General features: G+C 57.3%; 1 protein-coding gene across 1 annotated transcript in view; it reads right to left on the bottom strand.

Moving 5' to 3' along the window:
• Positions 1 to 1112: 1112 nt before the first annotated feature.
• LOC140473268 (voltage-dependent L-type calcium channel subunit alpha-1F-like) overlaps positions 1113 to 13539 on the bottom strand; it is a 109074-nt gene continuing 96647 nt past the window's right edge. Inside the window, 1 exon segment of the mRNA XM_072567590.1 lies at positions 1113 to 1431. Within this exon segment, the coding sequence (XP_072423691.1) occupies positions 1198 to 1431 (234 nt within the window). The 3' untranslated portion in view covers positions 1113 to 1197.

Here is a 13539-nt window from a genome sequence, read left to right on the forward strand (position 1 = left end):
CTCCAGTCCGTGCTGGTGCTGGGGCCTACTCCAGTCCGTGCTGGTGCTGAGGCCTACTCCAGTCCGTGCTACTGGGGCCTACTCCAGTCCGTGCTGGTGCTGAGGCCTACTCCAGTCCGTGCTGGTGCTGGGGCCTACTCCAGTCCGTGCTGGGGCCTACTCCAGTCCGTGTTGGTGCTGAGGCCTACTCCAGTCTGTGCTGGGGCCTACTCCAGTCCGTGCTGGTGCTGAGGCCTACTCCAGTCCGTGCTGGTTCTGGGGCCTACTCCAGTCTGTGCTGGTGCTGGGGCCTACTCCAGTCCGTGTTACTGGGGCCTACTCCAGTCCGTGCTGGTGCTGGGGCCTACTCCAGTCCGTGCTGGGGCCCACTCCAGTCCGTGCTGGGGCCTACTCCAGTCCGTGTTGGTGCTGGGGCCTACTCCAGTCTGTGCTGGGGCCTACTCCAGTCCGTGCTGGTGCTGGGGCCTACTCCAGGCTGTGCTGGGGCCTACTCCAGTCCGTGCTGGTGCTGGGGCCTACTCCAGTCTGTGCTACTCGGGCCTACTCCAGTCTGTGCTACTAGGGCCTACTCCAGTCCGTGCTGGGGCCTACTCCAGCCCGTGCTGAGGCCTACTCCAGTCCGTGCTGGTGCTGGGGCCTACTCCAGTCTGTGCTGGTGCTGGGGCCTACTCCAGTCCGTGTTACTGGGGCCTACTCCAGTCTGTGTTGGTGCTGAGGCCTACTGCAGCCTGTGCTGGTGCTGAGGCCTACTCCAGTCCGTGCTGGTGCTGGGGCCTACTCCAGTGTGTGCTGGTGCTGGGGCCTACTCCAGTCTGTGCTGGTGCTGGGGCCTACTCCAGGCTGTGCTGGAGCCTACTCCAGCCCGTGCTGAGGCCTACTCCAGTCCGTGACTGAGCCCTTCGACAGGCGAGGGGTTAAAATGAGCGAGGGAGACACACAACAAGAAGGTTTAACGGAAAAGAGAGATCTACTCGGACGCCATTTTGTGTGGATCCCCGTGCCTGGATGTTTTCTGGAGGTTTCCTTTTGTTCTGGTTTTCTGGGGGTTGGGGAGGAGAGACGGAGGGGGAGGGGGGTTTGGGAGGGGAGGTGGTAGGGTCATGGGGGGGTGGGGGGGGGCGATGGAGTTACCGGGGGGAGGGGGTTGGGGCCAGGCGGTCTAACAGGGGCCCACCGCAAGTCATCTCGTCCAGCAGCTCATCCTCGGCGGCTCCACGCGCCGCCTCCTCGTCGCTGCAGGGGGCGTCGCCACCCCGGGGGGGAGGGAGGGCCCCCCCCCCCACCGCCACCGCCGCGGCGCCCCAACAGGTCGCAGGCCGCGATCTCCATCTCCTCCACCGTGAGGCGACAGGCGTCGGCCAGCTCCCGCTTGGCCAAGGCCACGAAGCTGGGGTCACGGGCGCAGAGCTCCAGGCCTTCGGAGATCAGCACCTACACGGTGGGCCCAGCCCCGTCCGGCCCACAGGGACCCCCCCCCCCCCCCCCCCCGCACCCCCCCCGGCAACACCCGGGGGTGGGGGGGCCATAGGGGTGGGTGTGGGGGGAGGCAGGGACGGATGGGGAGAGAGAGAGGGATGGTGAGGGAGGGAGAGAGGGAGTGGGGACAGAGTGAGGGAGAGAGAGAGAGGGAACGAGCGAGAGGGAGGGATGGAGAGAGGGATGGAGAGAGGGAGTGGGGAGGACAGCGAGAAAGAGAGAGGAGGGAGGGAGGGAGGGAGGGAGTGGGGACAGAGTGAGGGAGAGAGAGAGAGGGAGGGATGGAGAGGGAGGGAAGGATGGAGAGAGGGAGTGGGGAGGACAGTGAGAAAGAGAGAGGTGGGAGGGAGGGAGTGGGGAGAGAGAGAGGGATGGAGAGGGAGGGAAGGATGGAGAGAGGGAGTGGGGAGGACAGTGAGAAAGAGAGAGGTGGGAGGGAGGGAGTGGGGAGAGAGAGAGGGATGGAGAGGGAGGGAAGGATGGAGAGAGGGAGTGGGGGGGACAGCGAGAAAGAGAGAGGAGGGAGTGGGGAGAGAGTGAGGGAGAGAGAGAGAGGGAACGAGCGAGAGGGAGGGATGGAGAGAGGGATGGAGAGAGGGAGTGGGGGGGACAGTGAGAAAGAGAGAGGAGGGAGGGAGGAAGTGGGGACAGAGTGAGGGAGAGAGAGAGAGGGAACGAGCGAGAGGGAGGGATGGAGAGAGGGATGGAGAGAGGGAGTGGGGGGGACAGTGAGAAAGAGAGAGGAGGGAGGGAGGGAGTGGGGACAGAGTGAGGGAGAGAGAGAGAGGGAACGAGCGAGAGGGAGGGATGGAGAGAGGGATGGAGAGAGGGAGTGGGGGGGACAGTGAGAAAGAGAGAGGAGGGAGGGAGGGAGTGGGGACAGAGTGAGGGAGACAGAGAGAGAGGGAATGAGCGAGAGGGACGGATGGAGAGAGGGACGGAGGTAGAAGGACAAAGAGAACAAGAAATTGAGAATGAAAGAGAGGAGGAGAGACAGAGGAATTAAGGACGAAAAGAGAACAAATCAGTTATTAGTGTTTGTTAGAAGCTGTCCCACAGCACCCACTCCCTCAGCACTGACCCTCCCACAGCACCCACTCCCCCCCCCCCCCCCCCCCCCCTCAGCACTGACCCTCCCACAGCACCCACTCCCTCAGCACTGACCCTCCCACAGCACCCACTCCCTCAGCACTGACCCTCCCACAGCGCCCACTCCCTCAGCACTGACCCTCCCACAGCACCCACTCCCTCAGCACTGACCCTCCCACAGCGCCCACTCCCTCAGCACTGACCCTCCCACAGCCCCCACTCCCTCAGCACTGACCCTCCCACAGCACCCGCTCCCTCAGCACTGACCCTCCCACAGCCCCCACTCCCTCAGCACTGACCCTCCCACAGCCCCCACTCCCTCAGCACTGACCCTCCCTCAGCACTGACCCTCCCTCAGCACTGACCCTCCCTCAGCACTGACCCTCCCTCAGCACCCACTCCCTCAGCACTGACCCTCCCCACAGCACTGACCCTCCCACAGCACCCAATCCCTCAGCACTGACCCTCCCTCAGTGCCCACTCGCTCAGCACTGACCCTCCCACAGCCCCCACTCCCTCAGCACTGACCCTCCCTCAGCATTGAGCGGGTGGTTGGGGGCAGTGTGCGATTAGACTGGGTGGGATATTAAAGGGAGAGGGGAGTGAGGGGGAGAGTGGGATTAGACTGGGTGGGGTATTAAAGGGAGTGGGGAGTGAGGGGGAGAGTGGGATTAGACTGGGTGGGACATTAAAGGGAGAGGGGAGTGAGGGGGAGAGTGGGATTAGACTGGGTGGGGTATTAAAGGGAGTGAGGGGGAGAGTGGGATTAGACTGGGTGGGATATTAAAGGGAGAGGGGAGTGAGGGGGGAGAGTGGGATTAGACTGGGTGGGATATTAAAGGGAGTGAGGGGGAGAGTGGGATTAGACTGGGTGGGATATTAAAGGGAGTGGGGAGTGAGGGGGAGAGTGGGATTAGACTGGGTGGGATATTAAAGGGAGTGGGGAGTGAGGGGGAGAGTGGGATTAGACTGGGTGGGATATTAAAGGGAGTGGGGAGTGAGGGGGAGAGTGGGATTAGACTGGGTGGGATATTAAAGGGAGTGAGGGGGAGAGTGGGATTAGACTGGGTGGGATATTAAAGGGAGCGGGGAGTGAGCGGGGAGAGTGGGATTAGACTGGGTGGGATATAAAAGGGAGTGGGGAGTGAGGGGGAGAGTGGGATTAGACTGGGTGGGATATTAAAGGGAGAGGGGAGTGAGGGGGAGAGTGGGATTAGACTGGGTGGGATATTAAAGGGAGAGGGAAGTGAGGGGGAGAGTGGGATTAGACTGGGTGGGGTATTAAAGGGAGTGGGGAGTGAGGGGGAGAGTGGGATTAGACTGGGTGGGATATTAAAGGGAGCAGAGAGTGAGGGGGAGAGTGGGATTAGACTGGGTGGGATATTAAAGGGAGTGGGGAGTGAGGGGGAGAGTGGGATTAGACTGGGTGGGATATTAAAGGGAGAGGGGAGTGAGGGGGAGAGTGGGATTAGACTGGGTGGGATATTAAAGGGAGTGGGGAGTGAGGGGGAGAGTGGGATTAGACTGGGTGGGATATTAAAGGGAGTGAGGGGTAGAGTGGGATTAGACTGGGTGGGATATTAAAGGGAGTGGGGAGTGAGGGGGAGAGTGGGATTAGACTGGGTGGGGTATTAAAGGGAGTGGGGAGTGAGGGGGAGAGTGGGATTAGACTGGGTGGGGTATTAAAGGGAGCGGGGAGTGAGGGGGGAGAGTGGGATTAGACTGGGTGGGATATTAAAGGGAGTGGGGAGTGAGGGGGAGAGTGGGATTAGACTGGGTGGGATATTAAGGGAGTGGGGAGTGAGGGGGGAGAGTGGGATTAGACTGGGTGGGATATTAAAGGGAGTGAGGGGGAGAGTGGGATTAGACTGTGTGGGATATTAAAGGGAGTGAGGGGGGAGAGTGGGATTAGACTGGGTGGGATATTAAAGGGGGAGGGGGGTTAGGGGGAGAGTGGGATTAGACTGGGTGGGGTATTAAAGGGAGAGGGGAGTGAGGGGGAGAGTGGGATTAGACTGGGTGGGATATTAAAGGGAGAGGGGAGTGAGGGGGAGAGTGGGATTAGACTGGGTGGGGTATTAAAGGGAGTGGGGAGTGAGGGGAGAGTGGGATTAGACTGGGTGGGATATTAAAGGGAGTGGGGAGTGAGGGGAGAGTGGGATTAGACTGGGTGGGATATTAAAGGGAGTGGGGAGTGAGGGGGAGAGTGGGATTAGACTGGGTGGGATATTAAAGGGAGTGAGGGGGAGAGTGGGATTAGACTGGGTGGGATATTAAAGGGAGTGAGGGGGGAGAGTGGGATTAGACTGGGTGGGATATTAAAGGGAGAGGGGAGTGTGGGGGGAGAGTGGGATTAGACTGGGTGGGATATTAAAGGGAGTGGGGGGGGGAGAGTGGGATTAGACTGGGTGGGATATTAAAGGGAGAGGGGAGTAAGGGGGGACAGTGGGATTAGACTGGGTGGGATATTAAAGGGGGAGGGGAGTGAGGGGGAGAGTGGGATTAGACTGGGTGGGATATTAAAGGGAGTGGGGAGTGAGGGGGGAGAGTGGGATTAGACTGGGTGGGATATTAAAGGGAGAGGGGAGTAAGGGGGGGGAGTGGTATTAGACTGGGTGGGATATTAAAGGGAGTGGGGAGTGAGGGGGAGAGTGGGATTAGACTGGGTGGGATATTAAAGGGAGTGGGGAGTGAGGGGGGAGAGTGGTATTAGACTGGGTGGGATATTAAAGGGAGTGGGGAGTGAGGGGGAGAGTGGGATTAGACTGGGTGGGATATTAAAGGGAGTGAGGGGGAGAGTGGGATTAGACTGGGTGGGATATTAAAGGGAGTGAGGGGGAGAGTGGGATTAGACTGGGTGGGATATTAAAGGGAGTGGGGAGTGAGGGGGAGAGTGGGATTAGACTGGGGGGGATATTAAAGGGAGTGAGGGGGAGAGTGGGATTAGACTGGGTGGGATATTAAAGGGAGTGGGGAGTGAGGGGGAGAGTGGGATTAGACTGGGTGGGATATTAAAGGGAGAGGGGAGTGAGGGGGGAGAGTGGGATTAGACTGGGTGGGATATTAAAGGGAGTGGGGAGTGAGGGGGGAGAGTGGTATTAGACTGGGTGGGATATTAAAGGGAGTGAGGGGGAGAGTGGGATTAGACTGGGTGGGATATTAAAGGGAGAGGGGAGTGAGGGGGAGAGTGGGATTAGACTGGGTGGGATATTAAAGGGAGTGGGGAGTGAGGGGGAGAGTGGGATTAGACTGGGGGGGATATTAAAGGGAGTGAGGGGGAGAGTGGGATTAGACTGGGTGGGATATTAAAGGGAGTGGGGAGGGAGGGGGGAGAGTGGGATTAGACTGGGTGGGATATTAAAGGGAGTGGGGAGTGAGGGGGAGAGTGGGATTAGACTGGGTGGGATATTAAAGGGAGAGGGGAGTGAGGGGGAGAGTGGGATTAGACTGGGGGGGATATTAAAGGGAGTGAGGGGGAGAGTGGGATTAGACTGGGTGGGATATTAAAGGGAGTGGGGAGTGAGGGGGAGAGTGGGATTAGACTGGGTGGGATATTAAAGGGAGAGGGGAGTGAGGGGGAGAGTGGGATTAGACTGGGTGGGATATTAAAGGGAGTGAGGGGGGAGAGTGGGATTAGACTGGGTGGGATATTAAAGGGAGAGGGGAGTGAGGGGGGAGAGTGGGATTAGACTGGGTGGGATATTAAAGGGAGTGAGGGGGGAGAGTGGGATTAGACTGGGTGGGATATTAAAGGGAGAGGGGAGTGAGGGGGGAGAGTGGGATTAGACTGGGGGGGATATTAAAGGGAGAGGGGAGTGAGGGGGGAGAGTGGGATTAGACTGGGTGGGATATTAAAGTGAGCGGAGAGTGAGGGGGAGAGTGGGATTAGACTGGGTGGGATATTAAAGGGAGAGGGGAGTGAGGGGGAGAGTGGGATTAGACTGGGTGGGATATTAAAGGGAGTGAGGGGGGAGAGTGGGATTAGACTGGGTGGGATATTAAAGGGAGTGGGGAGTGAGGGGGGAGAGTGGGATTAGACTGGGTGGGATATTAAAGGGAGTGGGGAGTGAGGGGGGAGAGTGGGATTAGACTGGGTGGGATATTAAAGGGAGAGGGGAGTGAGGGGGGAGAGTGGGATTAGACTGGGTGGGATATTAAAGGGAGCAGAGAGTGAGGGGGAGAGTGGGATTAGACTGGGTGGGATATTAAAGGGAGTGGGGAGTGAGGGGGAGAGTGGGATTAGACTGGGTGGGATATTAAAGGGAGCGGGGAGTGAGGGGGAGAGTGGGATTAGACTGGGTGGGATATTAAAGGGAGAGGGGAGTGAGGGGGAGAGTGGGATTAGACTGAGTGGGATATTAAAGGGAGCGGGGAGTGAGGGGGAGAGTGGGATTAGACTGGGTGGGATATTAAAGGGAGAGGGGAGTGAGGGGGGAGAGTGGGATTAGACTGGGTGGGATATTAAAGGGAGCGGGGAGTTAGGGGGAGAGTGGGATTAGACTGGGTGGGATATTAAAGGGAGCGGGGAGTGAGGGGGAGAGTGGGATTAGACTGGGTGGGGTATTAAAGGGAGCGGGGAGTGAGGGGGGAGAGTGGGATTAGACTGGGTGGGATATTAAAGGGAGTGGGGAGTGAGGGGGGAGAGTGGGATTAGACTGGGTGGGATATTAAAGGGAGCGGGGAGTGAGGGGGAGAGTGGGATGAGACTGGGTGGGGTATTAAAGGGAGCGGGGAGTGAGGGGGGAGAGTGGGATTAGACTGGGTGGGATATTAAAGGGAGTGGGGAGTGAGGGGGGAGAGTGGGATTAGACTGGGTGGGATATTAAAGGGAGAGGGGAGTGAGGGGGAGAGTGGGATTAGACTGGGTGGGATATTAAAGGGAGTGAGGGGGGAGAGTGGGATTAGACTGGGTGGGATATTAAAGGGTGTGGGGAGTGAGGGGGAGAGTGGGATTAGACTGGGTGGGATATTAAAGGGAGTGGGGAGTGAGGGGGAGAGTGGGATTAGACTGGGTGGGATATTAAAGGGAGTGAGGGGGAGAGTGGGATTAGACTGGGTGGGATATTAAAGGGAGCAGGGAGCGAGGGGGAGAGTGGGATTAGACTGGGTGGGATATTAAAGGGAGTGAGGGGGAGAGTGGGATTAGACTGGGTGGGATATTAAAGGGAGTGAGGGGGAGAGTGGGATTAGACTGGGTGGGATATTAAAGGGAGAGGGGAGTGAGTGGGAGAGTGGGATTCGACTGGGTGGGATATTAAAGGGAGCAGGGAGCGAGGGGGGAGAGTGGGATTAGACTGGGTGGGATATTAAAGGGAGTGGGGAGTGAGGGGGGAGAGTGGGATTAGACTGGGTGGGATATTAAAGGGGGTGGGGAGTAAAGGGGGAGAGTGGGATGAGACTGTGTGGGATATTAAAGGGAGTGAGGAGTGAGGGGGGAGAGTGGGATTAGACTGGGTGGGATATTAAAGGGAGCGGGGAGTGAGGGGGAGAGTGGGATTAGACTGGGTGGGATATTAAAGGGAGCAGGGAGTGAGGGGGGAGAGTGGGATTAGACTGGGTGGGATATTAAAGGGAGTGGGGAGTGAGGGGGAGAGTGGGATTAGACTGGGTGGGATATTAAAGGGATGGGGGAGTGAGGGGGGAGAGTGGGATTAGACTGGGTGGGATATTAAAGGGAGAGGGGAGTGAGGGGGAGAGTGGGATTAGACTGGGTGGGATATTAAGGGAGTGGGGAGTGAGGGGGGAGAGTGGGATTAGACTGGGTGGGATATTAAAGGGAGTGAGGGGGAGAGTGGGATTAGACTGGGTGGGATATTAAAGGGAGTGAGGGGGAGAGTGGGATTAGACTGTGTGGGATATTAAAGGGAGTGAGGGGGGTGAGTGGGATTAGACTGGGTGGGATATTAAAGGGAGTGAGGGGGAGAGTGGGATTAGACTGGGTGGGATATTAAAGGGAGAGGGGGGTTAGGGGGAGAGTGGGATTAGACTGGGTGGGGTATTAAAGGGAGAGGGGAGTGAGGGGGAGAGTGGGATTAGACTGGGTGGGATATTAAAGGGAGAGGGGAGTGAGGGGGAGAGTGGGATTAGACTGGGTGGGGTATTAAAGGGAGTGGGGAGTGAGGGGAGAGTGGGATTAGACTGGGTGGGATATTAAAGGGAGTGGGGAGTGAGGGGAGAGTGGGATTAGACTGGGTGGGATATTAAAGGGAGTGGGGAGTGAGGGGGGAGAGTGGGATTAGACTGGGTGGGATATTAAAGGGAGTGAGGGGGAGAGTGGGATTAGACTGGGTGGGATATTAAAGGGAGAGGGGAGTGAGTGGGAGAGTGGGATTCGACTGGGTGGGATATTAAAGGGAGCAGGGAGCGAGGGGGGAGAGTGGGATTAGACTGGGTGGGATATTAAAGGGAGTGGGGAGTGAGGGGGGAGAGTGGGATTAGACTGGGTGGGATATTAAAGGGGGTGGGGAGTAAAGGGGGAGAGTGGGATGAGACTGTGTGGGATATTAAAGGGAGTGAGGAGTGAGGGGGGAGAGTGGGATTAGACTGGGTGGGATATTAAAGGGAGTGGGGAGTGAGGGGGGAGAGTGGGATTAGACTGGGTGGGATATTAAAGGGAGTGAGGGGGAGAGTGGGATTCGACTGGGTGGGATATTAAAGGGAGCAGGGAGCGAGGGGGGAGAGTGGGATTAGACTGGGTGGGATATTAAAGGGAGTGGGGAGTGAGGGGGGAGAGTGGGATTAGACTGGGTGGGATATTAAAGGGGGTGGGGAGTAAAGGGGGAGAGTGGGATGAGACTGTGTGGGATATTAAAGGGAGTGAGGAGTGAGGGGGGAGAGTGGGATTAGACTGGGTGGGATATTAAAGGGAGTGGGGAGTGAGGGGGGAGAGTGGGATTAGACTGGGTGGGATATTAAAGGGAGTGAGGGGGAGAGTGGGATTAGACTGGGTGGGATATTAAAGGGAGCAGGGAGTGAGGGGGGAGAGTGGGATTAGACTGGGTGGGATATTAAAGGGAGTGGGGAGTGAGGGGGAGAGTGGGATTAGACTGGGTGGGATATTAAAGGGATGGGGGAGTGAGGGGGGAGAGTGGGATTAGACTGGGTGGGATATTAAAGGGAGAGGGGAGTGAGGGGGAGAGTGGGATTAGACTGGGTGGGATATTAAAGGGAGTGGGGAGTGAGGGGGGAGAGTGGGATTAGACTGGGTCGGATATTAAAGGGAGTGAGGGGGAGAGTGGGATTAGACTGTGTGGGATATTAAAGGGAGTGAGGGGGGAGAGTGGGATTAGACTGGGTGGGATATTAAAGGGAGTGAGGGGGAGAGTGGGATTAGACTGGGTGGGATATTAAAGGGAGAGGGGGGTTAGGGGGAGAGTGGGATTAGACTGGGTGGGGTATTAAAGGGGGAGGGGAGTGAGGGGGGAGAGTGGGATTAGACTGGGTGGGATATTAAAGGGAGTGAGGGGGAGAGTGGGATTAGACTGGGTGGGATATTAAAGGGAGAGGGGAGTGAGGGGGAGAGTGGGATTAGACTGGGTGGGGTATTAAAGGGAGTGGGGAGTGAGTGGAGAGTGGGATTAGACTGGGTGGGATATTAAAGGGAGTGGGGAGTGAGGGGAGAGTGGGATTAGACTGGGTGGGATATTAAAGGGAGTGGGGAGTGAGGGGGAGAGTGGGATTAGACTGGGTGGGATATTAAAGGGAGAGGGGAGTGAGGGGGAGAGTGGGATTAGACTGGGTGGGATATTAAAGGGAGTGGGGAGTGAGGGGGGAGAGTGGGATTACACTGGGCGCGGTATTAAAGGGAGAGGGGAGTCAGGGGGGAGAGTGGGATTAGACTGGGTGGGATATTAAAGGGAGTGAGGGGGAGAGTGGGATTAGACTGGGTGGGATATTAAAGGGAGAGGGGAGTGAGGGGGAGAGTGGGATTAGACTGGGTGGGATATTAAAGGGAGTGGGGAGTGAGGGGGGAGAGTGGGATTAGACTGGGTGGGATATTAAAGGGAGAGGGGAGTGAGGGGGGGGAGTGGTATTAGACTGGGTGGGATATTAAAGGGGGTGGGGAGTGAGGGGGAGAGTGGGATTAGACTGGGTGGGGTATTAAAGGGGGAGGGGAGTGAGGGGGGAGAGTGGGATTAGACTGGGTGGGATATTAAAGGGAGTGAGGGGGAGAGTGGGATTAGACTGGGTGGGGTATTAAAGGGGGAGGGGAGTGAGAGGGAGAGTGGGATTAGACTGGGTGGGGTATTAAAGGGGGAGGGGAGTGAGGGGGGAGAGTGGGATTAGACTGGGTGGGATATTAAAGGGAGTGAGGGGGGAGAGTGGGATTAGACTGGGTGGGATATTAAAGGGAGTGGGGAGTGAGGAGGGAGAGTGGGATTAGACTGGGGGGGATATTAAAGGGAGAGGGGAGTGAGGGGGGAGAGTGGGATTAGACTGGGTGGGATATTAAAGGGAGAGGGGAGTGAGGGGGGAGAGTGGGATTAGACTGGGTGGGATATTAAAGGGAGAGGGGAGTGAGGGGGGAGAGTGGGATTAGACTGGGTGGGATATTAAAGGGAGAGGGGAGTGAGGGGGGAGAGTGGGATTAGACTGGGTGGGATATTAAAGGGAGAGGGGAGTGAGGGGGGAGAGTGGGATTAGACTGGGTGGGATATTAAAGTGAGCGGAGAGTGAGGGGGAGAGTGGGATTAGACTGGGGGGGATATTAAAGGGAGAGGGGAGTGAGGGGGGAGAGTGGGATTAGACTGGGTGGGATATTAAAGTGAGCGGAGAGTGAGGGGGAGAGTGGGATTAGACTGGGTGGGATATTAAAGGGAGAGGGGAGTGAGGGGGAGAGTGGGATTAGACTGGGTGGGATATTAAAGGGAGTGAGGGGGGAGAGTGGGATTAGACTGGGTGGGATATTAAAGGGAGTGGGGAGTGAGGGGGAGAGTGGGATTAGACTGGGTGGGATATTAAAGGGAGAGGGGAGTGAGGGGGGAGAGTGGGATTAGACTGGGTGGGATATTAAAGGGAGTGGGGAGTGAGGGGGAGTGTGGGATTAGACTGGGTGGGATATTAACGGGAGAGGGGAGTGAGGGGGGAGAGTGGGATTAGACTGGGTGGGATATTAAAGGGAGAGGGGAGTGAGGGGGAGAGTGGGATTAGACTGGGTAGGATATTAAAGGGAGAGGGGAGTGAGGGGGAGAGTGGGATTAGACTGGGTGGGATATTAAAGGGAGAGGGGAGTGAGGGGGAGAGTGGGATTAGACTGGGTGGGATATTAAAGGGAGAGGGGAGTGAGGGGGAGAGTGGGATTAGACTGGGTGGGATATTAAAGGGAGAGGGGAGTGAGGGGAGAGTGGGATTAGACTGGGTGGGATATTAAAGGGAGTGAGGGGGAGAGTGGGATTCGACTGGGGGGGATATTAAAGGGAGTTGGGGGGAGAGTGGGATTAGACTGGGGGGGATATTAAAGGGAGTGGGGAGTGAGGGGAGAGTGGGATTAGACTGGGTGGGATATTAAAGGGAGCGGGGAGTGAGGGGGAGAGTGGGATTAGACTGGGTGGGATATTAAAGGGAGAGGGGAGTGAGGGGGGAGAGTGGGATTAGACTGGGTGGGATATTAAAGGGAGTGAGGGGGAGAGTGGGATTCGACTGGGTGGGATATTAAAGGGAGCGGGGAGTGAGGGGGAGAGTGGGATTAGACTGGGTGGGATATTAAAGGGAGAGGGTAGTGAGGGGGGAGAGTGGGATTAGACTGGGTGGGGTATTAAAGGGAGTGAGGGGGAGAGTGGGATTCGACTGGGTGGGATATTAAAGGGAGTGGGGGGGGAGAGTGGGATTAGACTGGGTGGGGTATTAAAGGGAGTGGGGGGGGAGAGTGGGATTAGACTGGGTGGGATATTAAAGGGAGTGGGGGGGGAGAGTGGGATTCGACTGGGTGGGATATTAAAGGGAGTGGGGGGGGAGAGTGGGATTAGACTGGGTGGGGTATTAAAGGGAGTGGGGGGGGAGAGTGGGATTAGACTGGGTGGGATATTAAAGGGAGTGGGGGGGGAGAGTGGGATTAGACTGGGTGGGATATTAAAGGGAGTGGGGGGGGAGAGTGGGATTAGACTGGGTGGGGTATTAAAGGGAGTGGGGGGGGAGAGTGGGATTAGACTGGGTGGGATATTAAAGGGAGTGGGGGGGGAGAGTGGGATTCGACTGGGTGGGATATTAAAGGGAGTGGGGGGGGAGAGTGGGATTAGACTGGGTGGGGTATTAAAGGGAGTGAGGGGGGAGAGTGGGATTAGACTGGGTGGGATATTAAAGGGAGTGGGGAGTGAGGGGGGAGAGTGGGATTAGACTGGGTGGGGTATTAAAGGGAGTGAGGGGGGAGAGTGGGATTAGACTGGGTGGGATATTAAAGGGAGTGGGGAGGGAGGGGGGAGAGTGGGATTAGACTGCGTGGGATATTAAAGGGTACGGGGAGTGAGGGGGAGAGTGGGATTAGACTGGGTGGGATATTAAAGGGAGTTGGGGGGGAGAGTGGGATTAGACTGGGTGGGATATTAAAGGGGGAGGGGAGTGAGGGGGGAGAGTGGGATTAGACTGGGTGGGATATTAAAGGGAGTGGGGGGGGAGAGTGGGATTAGACTGGGTGGGATATTAAAGGGAGCGGGGAGGGACGGGGAGAGTGGGATTAGACTGGGTGGGATATTAAAGGGAGTGGGGAGTGAGGGGGGAGAGTGGGATTAGACTGGGTGGGATATTAAAGGGAGTGGGGGGGGAGAGTGGGATTAGACTGGGTGGGATATTAAAGGGAGTGGGGGGGGAGAGTGGGATTAGACTGGGTGGGATATTAAAGGGAGTGGGGGGGGAGAGTGGGATTAGACTGGGTGGGATATTAAAGGGAGTGAGGGGGAGAGTGGGATTAGACTGGGTGGGATATTAAAGGGAGAGGGGAGTGAGGGGGAGAGTGGGATTAGACTGGGTGGGATATTAAAG

The sequence above is a fragment of the Chiloscyllium punctatum genome, unplaced genomic scaffold, assembly GCF_047496795.1.
Source record: "Chiloscyllium punctatum isolate Juve2018m unplaced genomic scaffold, sChiPun1.3 scaffold_562, whole genome shotgun sequence".
In the NCBI taxonomy this organism is placed as follows: domain Eukaryota; kingdom Metazoa; phylum Chordata; class Chondrichthyes; order Orectolobiformes; family Hemiscylliidae; genus Chiloscyllium; species Chiloscyllium punctatum.